The 14,399-nt window shown below is 56.0% G+C and overlaps 1 protein-coding gene across 1 annotated transcript; it reads left to right on the top strand.

Moving 5' to 3' along the window:
- Positions 1–37: 37 nt before the first annotated feature.
- On the top strand, positions 38–14,144 carry KCNK17 (potassium two pore domain channel subfamily K member 17). The gene is made up of 5 exons (XM_078446879.1): positions 38–427; positions 3,561–3,675; positions 8,543–8,703; positions 9,121–9,295; positions 13,449–14,144. Exons 1-5 carry the CDS (start codon positions 155–157, stop codon positions 13,757–13,759), a joined length of 1,035 nt encoding a protein of 344 aa, XP_078303005.1. The 5' UTR covers positions 38–154; the 3' UTR covers positions 13,760–14,144.
- The last annotated feature ends 255 nt before the right edge of the window (positions 14,145–14,399 follow it).

Raw genomic sequence — 14,399 nt, 5'->3', positions numbered from 1 at the left:
TGGATCCCGGTGCAGGGTGGGGCAGGGCTGTCCCATTCTCCCGCAAGCCTCCTGGGCACAGGAGAAAACTGAGAAAACTGGGCACAGGCAGGCGCTGGCTGGGGAGGGCACCCGCCGAGCTCCTAGCCCCTTCCTTACGCCTCTGCCCTAGGCCATGGCTCCAGGCCCAGGCCTCCCTGCCTCTCTGGCTCTGTGCAGACCCCGAGCCCCGGCGGCGCCCGACGACAGGGCTCCACACTGCGCCGTGCCGGGCACCGTGCTCCTGCTGCTCGCCTACCTGGCTTACCTGGCGCTGGGCACCGGCGTGTTCTGGGTGCTGGAGAGCCCCGCGGCGCGTGACTCCAGCGCGAGGTTCCAGCGCGAGAAATGGGCGCTGCTGCAGAACTTCACGTGTCTGGATGGCCCGGCGCTGGACTCGTTGATCCGGGTCAGGGGCGAGCGGAGGCACGGGCGGGGGGCGGGAGGGCACGCCCCGGATCGGGAGAGAGGAGGTGGGGATCGACGCGGGACGACTGGAGCGGGCGGGGGATGGGAGGGTTGGGCTGGACCGCCGCGGACCCGGCTCCGGGGCGGCTAGAGGGAAGCGCACCTTAGCGCCCTGTCCTCCTTTAGGGCGGAGAGGGCACAACCCGCCCGGTCCGGACGGTTGCTGGGCGCAAACACCCTACTTTGAGCACGGGACGAGAGGGGGCGCGCCTAGCCGGGTCGGGCCGAATGGGGGCAGGGTGCGCTGGACAGGCCTGGGAGGTGGCGGGGCAAGTGTCCCACTAGGACCGCGCGGCGCTGCGTCGGGGTCGCCCCGCGGGCGAAGGACGAAAGGGCACGCCCGACCCCTTCCAGAGAGAGTGCAAACAGGAGAACTGGGGGCGAGGAGCAGTGTCAGAGGAGGAGCAAGACTGAGGGCACGGTTGGAGTCTTGGGGGCAAAGGGTACAGGACACGCTCGTCCCAGCGGGTGAGTGGAGGGGAGCTCGGAGCTCCCAGGGCGCAGACCCGATCGGGAACTAGCGGGGGCAGGCACAGGGGCGCTCTTCGGCTGAACCCGTTTTAGTCCTGTCTTCCGACTCAGGGGCTAGACGCGGAGGGGAGGTGCAGAGGTCTCCGAGCACGGAGACTGCTCTGGGGGGGTGGGGACCCAGAGGGGCGGGGGGAAGGGAAAGGCTGAGGAGGCTCTTAGGGGCGGGTCATCGCAGCTGGGTGGAGGTGTCCTTCGACTCGGGGCGGGGCCGCACCGGACTGGGACCTGCGGGATTTGGCGGATGCTTGATCGGCAGACAGGCTGCTGTGCCCCTAGCCCCGAGTCCGCGTCCCGTAGTCCCGGTGCCGCCTCCATCGAGGAGGGCAGGGCCTGAGTGCAGGGTCGCCAACCCAAAGCCAGTCCCCAGAAGGTAGCAGGGAAATGTCCCTGGGTGGGAAGTGACATGGCACTGCGGCAGTGGTAGAGTCCTGAGCCCTTGGACCGGGCTGATGGTGTAGGGCCTGGAGCTGGGCTGGGGAAGGACGGTCTCCGCTAAGGACCTCATGTAGCACCTCCACCGCCCCCACCTCTAAACTTTTACAAACACCGCGGGCTGCCTGGTCCTGGAGGCTGGGTGACACCCCCTTTGCAAAGGTGGAGAATTTCAATTCCCGGCAGCCTAGGCCCAGGGAAGAGGACAGTGATGGCAGTGATAATGGTAAATGCTTCTGTGTAGCACTTACTGTGTGTGGAGCCTTGTTCCTAGACTATTAACTTGTATTAACTCCTTTCCTCCTCACCTACCTCACAGGTAGGTACCATTTTATCACCCCCATTTGCGAGATGAAGAAACTGAGGCTCAGAGACGTTAAATACAAATACATGAATGGCTGCACAGCCAGGGATGGGCCTGTTAACCGCCAAGATGGATCTCAGTGCAGATGTGTGTATGTGGGTGTTTCCCACCTTTCCTCACAGGGCTTTCATTTCTGTACACTTCCCCCACAACCCCCTTCAGCTGCCCCTGCACTTTTTTTAAGTGCTTCTTTATTTCTTTTTGAGAGAGAGAGAGAGAGAGACAGAGAGAGAGACAGAGAGACAGAGAAGGGGGGGGGCAGAGAGGGAGGGAGAGAGAAAATGCCCAACGGTCTCTACTCTATCAGCTCAGAGCCCGATGTGGGGCTCAAACCCACAAACTGTGAGATCATGACCTGAGCTGAAGTCAGACACAACTGAATGAGCCACCCAGGTGCCCCTCTTCCTGCACTTTACCCCTTCTTCAACCATCCTGTGGCTTTCACCATCCCCAAAATAAGAATGTGGTGTCTCCACCCCAGATCCCCCCCTGAGGGTAGACACGTGTGTGCAACTTCCTCAGATCCCCCCAAAGCAACAACCCTCCTCCTCCCAGCCGGGCCCTTCCACCTATTCTAAAAGTCTGTCATCCAGCCCGCATCCCCACACCCTTACAGGGGTTTCGATGCTTCCCTGACTACCCACACCAAATAGGACCAGAGTCCTAGGTTTCTGAGTGTCTCCTCTCTGTTCCTCCTGGCCCACTCTGTGCTGGATGCAGGCCAGGCCCTCTCCATCACTCACCCCTCAAGAGTCTCTCCTCTTCTGGTGTGCTAACACCTATGCTGCCAGCTTCCAGGGAACACACAGACCTGCTCTTGCCTCCTCTTTGCTCACTGACCTTGGAAGAGGCCTGCTGTTCCATCCCTGGCATGGCAGAGCCAAGCGTGGCCTGGCTCCCAGCTGCCTCTCCGTCTCCCTGTACTAGATCCCAGGCACAGTCCTGTCTCCCAGGCTTTGCTCCTGCTGTCCCATCTACCTAAATGTCCCTTCTACCAGGAGCAGTCCTTTTTGACCCTCAAAGAAAGCCCAACTAAAACATCACCCCCTCTGTGCAGCTTCTGCTTCTACCCCCGTCAGAATAAACATCCTTCCTCTCAGTATTCCTACAGCATTATATTGGTAATAATGTTGATGATGGCAACCACTGCCACTTACTACGTCCCACGTACTGTTCTAAGTCTACACCAAACACCTCACTGTACCTTCACAAACAATTCTATGAAGCAGGTGCTATTACTATTCCCATTTTGCAGATAAGGAAACTGAGGCACAGAGAAGTTGGGTATCTTGTCCAGGACCATGCGGCCGCACTGCCTTAGTGCCCAAACCTGCACTGACTGTGCTGTATTGGTTAAATCTGTCTCTGACCCACTGAGGACTGACACCCCATGTCCTGCCTGGCCAGTGTCTGTTGCAAGAATGGGAGGGAGCAAGAGAAGGGGGAAAAATGGTGTTCTTCCAGCTGGTGAGACATCCTGAGCTGACCTGGGCTCTGGGGTAGAGAAGGAAAGGAGCTCTCTCCATGGTCCCTGCCCCTGGGGAGGCCCTGATTGGACAGGAAAAGAGCCTGCTTGCCCTGGAAGGGCTGAGATCAAAGAGTGGTTGTGACGATTGTCCATGAGTGTGTGTGTGTGTGTGTGTATGCACCCCCATGCATGTGTATTCATGCACACATGTGTATGTGTTTGAGTGCAGGGGCCCAGTTGCCCCACAGACCATGGTGGTCACTGCAGCCTCTCCCCCAGGGCATCGTCCAAGCGTACCAAAGTGGGGACATCGTCCTTGGCAACACCACCAGCATGGGGCGCTGGGAGCTCGTGGGCTCCTTCTTCTTTTCTGTGTCCACGGTCACCACGATTGGTAAGAGCAGGATGGGGCCAGAGTGGGGTGGGGAGTGTGACCCCGCCCCCCGAAAGACAGGGGTCAGGGGACCGGTGCCTTTTGGAAGAGTTACTAGGCCACTAGACTCCAAGTGCACTCAGGCCCAGCAGCGTGGCCACCATCTGTGGGCAGAATCTGGGGCCGACCTGGGATTTGCTGAATCCAGTTCTGCATTTTACTGAGGTCTCCAAGAGATTTGTGTGCAACACGACATTTGAGTAGGGCTGCTCTTGGGGGATTTCTGCCCCACACAACCTTTCAGGACATAGAGAGCCCCCGTGTAGCAGTAAGATGTGTTTCAGCTCTCTAAGTCTCCTGGTCCCCTGAGCCAAGCCCACCCAACACTGGGGATGTGGAGGGCAAGGGAAAATTGGGAAGGAAAGAGGGGCAGAAATCCAAAAAGACCCTTTCCATCCCCTGTTCTCAGTGTTGGGGAAAGGTGGCCATTCCTGGAGGCCTCTCCCCAGCTCACTAAGGCACCCCTCGCACCCCATCGCCATTCTCTCCAAGCCCCCTTCCTCCCTCACACAGAGAGCCCTGGGACCAGATCTCCCTCCCTTTTCCTTAGCCCAGCCTTCAGGAGAGTGAAGGTGGAACCAGCCCTGGGAGGGTGCCTGGGGGCTGTTGGAAGGGGAAGGAGGAGAGCAGCCTAGGTCCCTCCAGCTCTGAAACCCAGGAAATAACTCAAGTCCAAAGCCCCATCCCCCTTCTCTGGCGGAGGCCCCGCTCCTGCATGACCCTGGAGTTACCACCAGGTGGCAGGCGGACACCACTGCTGGCCAGGGCGACCTCTACCAGCTCTCGGCCAACCAGGATCCTCTCCCAGGCAACCAGTGTCCCAGTCTCTGTCCCCACCCACAGGGGAGCCAGGCAGGAGCTCCCAGCGGACTCTGCTTAGCTTTAAATCAACCAATACTTCTTGGAAGCGGGTCTCAGGGCTACACAGGGGCTTGGGTAGTCCTCCACCTTGAGGCAAGCATGCTTGGGAGGCCCCTGAGACTCCATGGACCCTGTGGCCATGGAAGAACTAGCCAGGATGGTATTTATTCACCTTTACACCCCCTGGGTCTACAGGGCCAGCATACAGTGGGCACTCAAATTCCCAAAACACCCATCCCCTCCAGCCCTTAGTGATTTCCAGGGCAGGGGGGATGTTCGATGCAGAGTCACTGTGGGGAGGCGTCCTAGCTGTGTGGGGGGTCTGTAATCTCTAAAGCCCATACCTCCTACACCCTTGGTCCATTGAATTCCGAGTTTGGCAGCCTGTCCCTTTGTCTTTACTCAGTTCTGCCCTAAAGCTATCTGAGACAGCTCTGAAGGGAAGGAGGGCAGAGGAAGGGGGAGCCCAGCCCTCCCTGCACACGTGGTCTACTTGTACTAGGCACCGTGAGGGGCACTTCTACAATTGAGATTTCATTTTGTCTGTATGGTCCAACTTCCAAAATAGGGCTTATTATTTTCATGTCACGGAGGAGGAAACTGAGGCACACAGAAGTTGCTCTTTCCCCAAGGAAAGTAAGCAGCTATGGGGTTTGAAACCCAGCTGGGGGACTACCTTGCTCTTTCCAATAGTGCCTGACTTTAGAAGGTTTACAAATACAGTGGAAATTCTAAGCAACAGGAAGAAGGAGAGAGCCATTCTAGGGTGAACAGGGGGGAAGTTCATGAGCTGGTGATTCTGACCACACACACATGCACGCACACACGCGTGTGCGCAGAGGGCATGCAGAGAGAGGAGGAGAGGAAGGGAGAGGAAGATGGGGTACACGTGGAACACTCCATGAAGGAAGGAAGGGGTACCCTGAGGGGCACAGCAGAGGACTGCCTCCTTGGCGTCCCTGTCATCCTGGGTCTAGTACCCTGTAAGGGTTTTACTTTCCAAGCCCCAAAATGAAATAATGTCTGACCGGCCCATGAACACCTCTAGACCAGCTGGACAGGCCTGAGCCCGGCCCCCCCCACCCAAATTGTCCATCATCTATGAACTCCATCCATGGCTTGTTCATTTGTTCACTCCTCTAGCCATCCATTCATTCAACAAATAGAGTTAGTAGCTAGGGGAGCCAGAAAATTCTAGTGAGACAATGGTGAGCAAAACTGGCCAGTCCCTGCCCTTGGGGGAGCTGATGTTCTAGTGCAAGAGGACACCCAACAAGCAAACAGATACATAGGCAATATTCAGGTGGTGGGAGGTGCGTAGAGAGAAATAATGTCAGGGAAAGGAGTCTCATAGTGATGGGGAACTATTGTATATAAAGTGGCCTTTGAAAGCCTTGCTGTAATGGTAACACTGACGCAGAGACATGAACGGAATAAGGTAGAAAGCTGTGTAAGTATCTGGGGAAGCAAGTGCAAAGGCCCTGAGCTAGGAGTGTTGCTGATGGGCTTGGGGGACAGTAAAGAGGACCAGGTGATTGGAAAGGGTTGGAAATGAAGGCTGACTTCAGAGGAGGTACAAGGCAGCCCAACCACACAAGGCTTTCCTGGGATGTCCTAGGGGTCGACTAGCAAAGTGAAAGAGGTGACAGGAGACCTGCTGAAGGGAGAGGTGGCTTAGATGGAGCCATGGTCACCGAGAATTGAGCAGGCAAATGAGGGCTTCACTGATATCCACCGACGGCGCTGAGCTAGGGCTGGCTGAGAATGATGGGGAGAAGAAAAACTCACTTAATGCCAGCCTGAGAAAGGCAAAATCTTCACGGGGGTCCTCCCAGACTTGGAATCTAAGTGCTACCATTCCACAGGTTAGAAAAGACCCCGAGGGACAGACGATAGCACTGGGAGGACCCACAGTTAGAAGAGGAGGGGTCAGTGAGGAGTCAGGCAGAGATGGTTACCGAGACACTTACCTCTCTCCCTGGATGCCAATATAGAGTTCCCTCCTCTAAATGAACCTGTAAAGGCCAATTAGGCGAAGAATGGATGAGGCTCTAGAAGAGGTTGCTGAGGTCCTCAGACCACAAGCTGGTGGAGTGGAGTTCAATCATTCATCCATTCATTCATGCGGCAAACATTCCTTCCACACCTTCTGTCTATTACGGGCTTGAGGGCTCACATTCCCATCTATGGCACACTGCCATTGCCTCCTTTTATCCCGCATGCAAACACTGTGAGGTAGATGTCAACATCTCCATCTCACAGACAGGGAAACAGAAGCTCAGAGAGGCCAAGCCACTTCCCCAAGGTCCCACAGCCTTCAAGGGGCAGAGCTGGGATCCAAACCCAGGAAGCACTTCTGATTCCAAAGCCCATGCTCTAAATTGTGCATGCTTTGGCCTCTCTTGGGACCATCCCCTCTGAGACCCCTCAGTAAGGCGAGGGTCAGTGTAAACCACCAATTTCAATCCAGTACAAGTGAGCGTGGAGTATGTGGGAGTGCTGACCAGTCTGGGCAGGGGGACAGGGTGCAAGGCATCCATTCATCTATTTACACATTCATTCCCGCATTTCCCATTCATTCATTCATTCATTCATTCTTAAACTCATTCAACACACATTTGGTGAGCACCTAATTAGGTATCAGATCCTGTGCCAGTTGCTGAGAATATAAAGCTGATTATGACCCCCTGCTTTTGAGGGGCTCATGACTCTCGAGGATGGCAGACTTGGAACAGATCATTCTTATACAGTGGGTTGTTACCCTCAAAGATGGCCAAGTGCTGGGGGAGCTGCTGCACTGGGGCTGCCATTTATAGGCAGGCAAGGAGGGAAGCATGCTCTTGGTAGAGGCAGAGTCATGTTCAAAGGCACAGAGGCAGGAGGGGGCCTGGGGATTCAGCAGGGCAGGAGTGTGGCCAGAACTGGGAAAGTAGGGGACCAGATGGGCTCAGAGATGGGCTGGGTGAGACTTTGGACCTTCCAAAGGAATAATGATGGGTCATAATCTGGGAGACGATATAGTCAGGCTTGCATTTAGCACAAGACAGGAATGTGGGGCGGGGGGGGGGGGGTGACCAAAAAGTGGAGAGACAGAAATGGAGGAGAATGAAAGAGGAAAGGATGTCCAGGCTAACTGAATCTTTGGAGGAATGCCTCATCGTCCCCTAGCCTCCCCCATCCCTTATCTTCATGACAGAGAAGATAGCCAACCTCCACCTGGCCCTCCATCAGGTCACCTGATTGCCCATCCACGGCCCCTCGCTCCTGAGGGGTTTGGGAGGGAGCCCTGGTGTGTTAGTTAGGGCATTCTGCAAATCAGGCATCAAGGCAGAATCAGATGTACAAGAGGCATATGGGAGGGGGGAGGGGAGGGAGGCCTTTGAAGGCTGAAGAAGGAGCAGGAGAGATGGTGACAGCCGGACTGCAAAGTAGGCATGATGCCTGAGAAAGGAGAGAGAGGATGGGAAGGGCCTGAGTAGGCCCAGCCTCAGACTGCAGGTGGCTCTGAGGAAGGCCTGGCCAGGCCGGGCAGTGGGAGCCCCAGGCAAGACTGCCTGCCGGGGATGCTGCATTGGTTTGGGGGCCGTGCCCAGAGACAGGAGCCTGGAGGCCGCAGGGCCCTGGCTCAAACGGTGCAGCTGATCCCGGAGATGCAGCACCTAGAGGCTCCACGCCCTTCCATGCCCCTCTCCCATGTCCATCCGGAAAGGGGGAAATGAGGGAAAGAACGGAGTCTTACCCTTTGTGGGTTTGAGCTCACACACACTGCCGAGCCTCCTGGAGCTGTAAAATACAGAGCGGAGTCCCCAGCTGGAGTAGAGGGTGTTCTGAGGGAGTGAAGGTATAGGGACCCCTGCAGTCCTGGCTTGGGAAAGGAAGGCATCGGGTAAATGCCAGCTGGAGGGGGTTAGGAATGAGGGCCCCTGGGGATGGAAAGATCCCCTGATGTGCCTCTGTCTTGCCTCAGGCTACGGCAACCTGAGCCCCCATACGATGGCCGCCCGCCTCTTCTGCATCTTCTTTGCTCTTGTGGGGATCCCGCTCAACCTCGTGGTGCTCAACCGACTGGGGCATCTCATGCAGCAGGGAGTGCATCACTGTGCCCGCAGCCTGGGGGGTGCCTGGCAGGTGCATGGGCTGTGGGAGTGAGGGGGGGCTGGGTTACTTCTAGGATGAGTGGGGTAGTGGGAATCAGGAGGCCCAGGGGGGCGGGTCACTGGAGGGAGCAGGGGTTACCTCTGGGAATCAGGGTTACTAGTGGGGATGTGGTGGGACTGGAGGCCGCTGCCCAGAATGGAGGTCATTAGTGATAAAGGGGCATCAGTAGAGAGCACGGGGTAGCAGCTGGCCGACTGGAAGGGTATCAGCCAGCCAAGGTCTTGCCCAGGAACCTGGAGAACACAGACGAGGTGGAGGGGCCCCAACAGCCCCTTCTTGCCGGGAGGGAGCGTATCCCTGTCTCCTGCTCAGGATCCCCCGAGGCTGTCTGTTCCCCAAGCACTGGGCAGAAGCCACATGGGGCCTGGGTACTGCATGCACCCACAGGACCCGGCCAAGGCTCGGTGGCTGGCGGGCTCCGGTGCCCTCCTCTCGGGCCTCCTGCTCTTCCTGCTGCTGCCCCCACTGCTCTTCTGCCACATGGAGGGCTGGAGCTATGTAGAGAGCTTCTACTTCGCCTTCATCACCCTCAGCACCGTGGGCTTCGGCGACTACGTGATCGGTGAGAGATCCCTGCAGGCAGCAGGAGGGCGGCTGGGCACTCAGCTGCCTGGCCTCCACTCGCCTGCTCCATTGGCTGGCACCTGTCGTGCGCCAGGCCCTGCAGGGCGGGGGGGGGGGGGGGGGGGGGGGAGGTGGTGGTGGGGGCGGCACTCGGAGGCCCAGAGTCCAGAGGACATAGTCCTGGGAAGGTTCAACCTGCTTTGTTGTGTGATGGGACCCAGTAAAGTCACCCAGGTAAAAAGTGACAACTGGAATTTGAACCCAGCGCTTGGGGCTGGCTATAAGTCACGGCCCTGGTTCTCTTGACAAGCACTGAAAATGTCCACAGGCTCAACTGTTGTTATGAGAGCTCACCAAATTAAGAGAGTCCCTGACCCGCCCTCCCTGGTCCTTCTTTGTCCCAGGGTCTCTCCTCCCCACTTCACCCCACCTCATGAAACGCCAAGCTTCCCACTGTCCCTGGGCTGAGGACCATATGTTCCACACCACAGGCCACAGGGACCAGGCTGGAGAGTCTGGGAGACTCAGGAAAACCCGCCTCCCCCGACCCCCGTTGGCAGATGAACTCTGAGTGCCAGTAAAGAAGGGCTGCGTGGTCCAGAAGGCCCAACATGAGGTTTAATCAGCCATCACTACCCAGTGTGGGCAAGACAGGGGTCCCAGAAGCCACTGGCCTTGCATGATAAAGCTGAGGCAGGTGCCCAGCAGGTGGCAGTGGAGGGACATTCTGTGGGGCCACAGGGGTGGCTGGGACCTCAGCTCAGCCTCATTATCCCCCTGTGCTGCCCTCCCCTGAAGGTTCACCACATGAGCAGTGGCCCCTGGCACCACCACACTGGTCTCAAGGACCCCTGGCCCTAAATTAGGGAGGAGGCCCTGTCCTTCTTCACATCTATGGAGACAGAACCCAGCCTGGGATATTGAAATGAGGTCTTACCAAAGTAACAAACAGCTAGCTAGCACCTCAAGCCACCTAGAGTGACAACTGTCACCCCCATTTTACTGAGGAGAAAGCTGAAGCTCAGAGAGGCCAAGCCATTTGCCCGAGATTGCACAGCTAGCTAGAATTCTGATCGGCTGACTCCCAGACTCATACTCTTTCCAGACCCCGTCACGCACCCCCTCTGGGGCCTCAGTGTTCCTATATATAAAATGAGCGGTCAGGGCTAGGTGATGGCTGAGACCCCCTCCGTGCCTTCTCACCTGTGTTCAGTGTCCCCCCCCTTCCCTGAACCTCTCTTTCCTTAAGAAGAAGCATCCTGTGTCAGGGGCCTCATGCTGTCCCTTCCCAATATCTTCAATCCTGGAGGGAGGCTGTTGCTCTGAAAAGAAATTTTTGAGAAGGTTTCTTCCAACTGGGTACACTCCCACACCTACCTTCAAAGTGGTGAGACAGGTCTGAGGAGAGCTTAGCCCAGCGGCTCCAAGGGCCACATCTGTCCCCGTCACAGATCAGAGAATGATTCTTGGATCTGTCCTCTCCTCTCTGTTCCCACTGCCATCTTCTTAGTCCAGCCAGGCCTGTTGTACATGGCTGGTTATGTAGGTTGGGCACTACACAACCCTAAAGTGTTGCCATTCACATAAAGCACATGGAATGGCACCCATAGATTTGTGAGGCCTGTATCTCTGTCCCCGCCTTGGCTTTTAGGACCTTTAAAAAATTACAAGTGCTGTCACGTCACCTGCCTAGGTCCTGCGAAAACCTTCAGTGTTTTCCCATAGTCTTAGGATGGAGTCCCAAATCCATGGGTAGGCTGGTGAGGGCTACTCTGTGGCTGAGCCCTGCCTCCTTCTCCACTCTGAGCTCTCCCTCTTCCACCCTGTATCGGGGCCACCAGGGGCTCAGCCATAGCAGCCTCAACCCAGGGCTATGTGATGTGATGGGTCCTGCACCACCAGGGCTCAGGGTGTGAAACTCGGGATTTGCCCCAATGGTAGTCCTGAACCCAGAAGACCTGGTTCTCTGAGGGTGTCCAGTGCAAGGAGAGGGGAGGAAAAGTGGGAACAAGGCTCTCAACAACAGTCTCCTGGTGCCTACTGATCACCAGGTCCCCCAAAGTTTGGTCCTGGGTGGGAAGAGCTGACAGCAGGCTCCCCTGGAATCCTTCCTGGAGAAGCCTACACGAGGAATCTTTGTAAGGATGTCCTGAGGCTCCACATTCCTCCGAGGCAGGGCAGATACAGGTCTAGACACAGACACCCTGGGAATGGCAGGAAAGGCCTCCGCCAGCATCAAGGGAGGGCCTGCGACATCCACGCAGCAGTCTCTACTGGAGCAAGGAGGTCTGATCAGGGTCCCTGCTTCCTGCCAGCCACCCTGTGGGGAGTGGCAGGGCCAGGAAGGCTGGAGGATGGGGCCAAGGCCTCCCAGAGTCAGTCCCCTTCCACCGAACATCCTGACTGAGGAGACGTGGTTCAAACCCATGAGGCCCCCCCCCAAAGACTGCTCCCACCCATGTCTCTCCACCTTCTTTGTCCTCCAAGGACAAGGTCAAACCCTTTTCTTGGATGGGAATGCTGAGGTCCACCACCTGGTCTCAGGGCGCCCATTGTCCCTGTCACAGCAGCCCCGCGGGTGTTGTCTTCATAGCTGCTCCTTTTCCCGAAGGCCATGGCCAGAGCAGCACCCCGGTCCCAGCCTCCTGCTCCTCCCTGGCCTCATCCCCCACTTCCCCCAATTGCATTTGCAACACAGTTGAGCGCCTTGCCAGCTGCCAGATCACCCGCCACTTATGATTTCGGCTAAAAAAATGAAATAAAATGAGAGAAGGACACCCCCTCCCCTCCGCTGCCAGGAGCAAGCCGAACTGGTGGGTGGCAGGGGCCGAGAGCTGGCTCACCGCTGATCTCATTTGGGACTGCCAGCGGAATCTTGGCCCCATAACTCAATCAGCCTAATCCAATCCCGGCTCCTGCCAGGCAGTGAGGTGGGGTCCAGGGCTGCAGGCTCATTCCCGAGCTGGGGCCCAGGAAAGGGACCCAGGCCTGAATGACAGGGGACAGAGGTTGTCTTGGGGCCAGGAGACAGGGGGATGGGTGGGACAGAACACGAAGACAGAAAAAGATGTTGAGAGAATAAGAGGACAGACCTCGCCCTTGAACAATCCCGATTTGATGAGGGTGACAAGACAGACCCCTAGGAAAGAAGGAAGAATTGAGTTATGGAGTAGGCTCTTGAAATGACTTATCTAAGCCCTCCAATGACCTCCATCTGTCCCTTCCCTCTGCCATTACTCACCCAGTCCTGATTATGTTTGGGGTGCCGGTGTGGGGATCCCAGAGAGAATAAGTAACTTAACCCAGCAGAAGCACATGGGCTGAGGTCTATCTGCTGGATTAGGGGACGTTCACTAGGCCATGAGGAAGTGGAAATGAAGAGCATTCTGAGCTGGAAGGACAGCAAATACAAAGGCCCTGGGGCAGGACTGGAGATAGATGGGAGAACAAGAGAAAGCCCAGAGTGACAAGCACAGCACTCAGCAGGGAAAAGGTATGCAAATCAAGGCTGGGGGAGTAGATAAGGGCCTTAGGACTTCATCCCAAAAGCCAAGGGCTTGGGAAGAAAGTATTCTCCTCATTCACAGGTGAGGGATATTCAGACAGATGAAGGTCACACAGCCAGGGAGAACTGGGGCAGGATACAAACTCCAGTGGTTCCACCTGTTGTCCCCAAAGCTCTTGGCAAGTTGCCTCTGTTCAGATATGAGGAAACCAAACACAGAGACAGGCAAACAACAGAGCGGGCATCAGAATCTCTTGGGAGGCTTGTTAAAACAGATTGCTGGGCCCACCCCAGGGTTTGCATTCAGTAGGTCTGGAGGGGGACCCGACCATTTACACTTCTAGCAAACTCTCAGGTGATGCTGATGCTGCTGGTCCAGGGTCCCCACTTTGAAGCACTGGGATAGAGCACAGAGTCCATCAGAAGGACAAAGAGGAAATGTAGCTTCCAAACTCAACTCAGAGTGGCAATCCAGGGAGGCTTCCTAGCATCCTATAGCAGTGACCACAAGGCTAGCGATCTCAGACCAGTTTGAACTTCCCATATTCTGCTCATATACATCAAGCCATGTGTGGCTGTTTCTGTTTGGGAATGTGGCCTTGACTTTGCCAGACCTCTTTCCTCTGACTTTGCCTCTCCCCGCCAGGGATGGACCCCTCCCGGAGGTACCCGCTGTGGTACAAGAATACAGTGTCCCTATGGATCCTCTTTGGGATGGCGTGGCTGGCCTTGATCATCAAACTCATCCTCTCCCTGCTGGAGACCCCGGGGAGATCATATTCCTGCTACCACCACAGCTCCAAAGAGAACTTCAAGCCCCAAAGCTGGAGGCAGAGCCCCGATGGGGAGGCAGAACCCCGTTTGCCACAGTCAGGCTGCTGTCCAGAGGGGCCTGTGAGAATCATGCAGCATCCAGAACCCTCTACTCAGGTCTCATGTTGTGGAAAGGGCAACTAGTTATACTCCCGTATGCATTCCATCTTCCTCAGTAACAAGAGCCCTGGCTTTAAGTTTGGCACATAACCACCCAGACTAAAGACTACTTTTTTATCTTCCCTTGAGGCTATTTGCAGCTATATGGTTAAATTCAGCCCAATTGAATACACGGAGAAGAATCCTGTGGGACTTATGACTGACTTTTTGTGGCAGGTAGTGTGCTCCTCTTCACTACTTCCTTTTTCTAGCTGGCTGCAATACTGATATAGTGGCGGGAGCTCTGGCAACCATATTGCACCATGAGGTAGAAGCCATGTTTGAGATCGGTGACACAGTAAGACAGGAAGAGCCTGGGTTCCTGATGGTTGAAGAGCTTCCATAACAATCTGAACCGAATACCTTCAGACTTCATTTGTGTGAGTGAAAAATAAATGTCGATCTCGTTTACTACAGTTTTATTTGGGGTTTTCTGTCACTCACAACCACAACTAATTCTAACTGACCTACGTACCCAGAGACAAAGGCAGCATCTGAGACTGGAACATACACAGAATCCACTCCTTTCCCAGGTGAGTTTGCCCAGGACTGGTAGAAGGAATGGATTAAGGGCTGAAGTTCAAGGCCCCCTTCACGTCCAGAGACCTTCCAGGTAAACTCCCAA

Source organism: Panthera onca, chromosome B2 (genome assembly GCF_046562875.1).
Source record: "Panthera onca isolate mPanOnc1 chromosome B2, mPanOnc1 haplotype 2, whole genome shotgun sequence".
NCBI lineage: Eukaryota > Metazoa > Chordata > Mammalia > Carnivora > Felidae > Panthera > Panthera onca.
The sequence above is the reverse complement of the archived record's forward strand: the minus strand, read 5'-3'. Positions and strand labels throughout refer to the sequence as shown.

Excerpts from the sequence above, each read along its gene's own strand:
- KCNK17 (XM_078446879.1), top strand. The coding sequence starts at position 155 with ATGGCTCCAGGCCCAGGCCTCCCTGCCTCTCTGGCTCTGTGCAGACCC. Across the intron at positions 428-3,560 it reads CGCTGGACTCGTTGATCCGG|GGCATCGTCCAAGCGTACCA; the intron begins GTCAGGGGCGAG and ends CCTCTCCCCCAG. Across the intron at positions 3,676-8,542 it reads GTCCACGGTCACCACGATTG|GCTACGGCAACCTGAGCCCC; the intron begins GTAAGAGCAGGA and ends GTCTTGCCTCAG.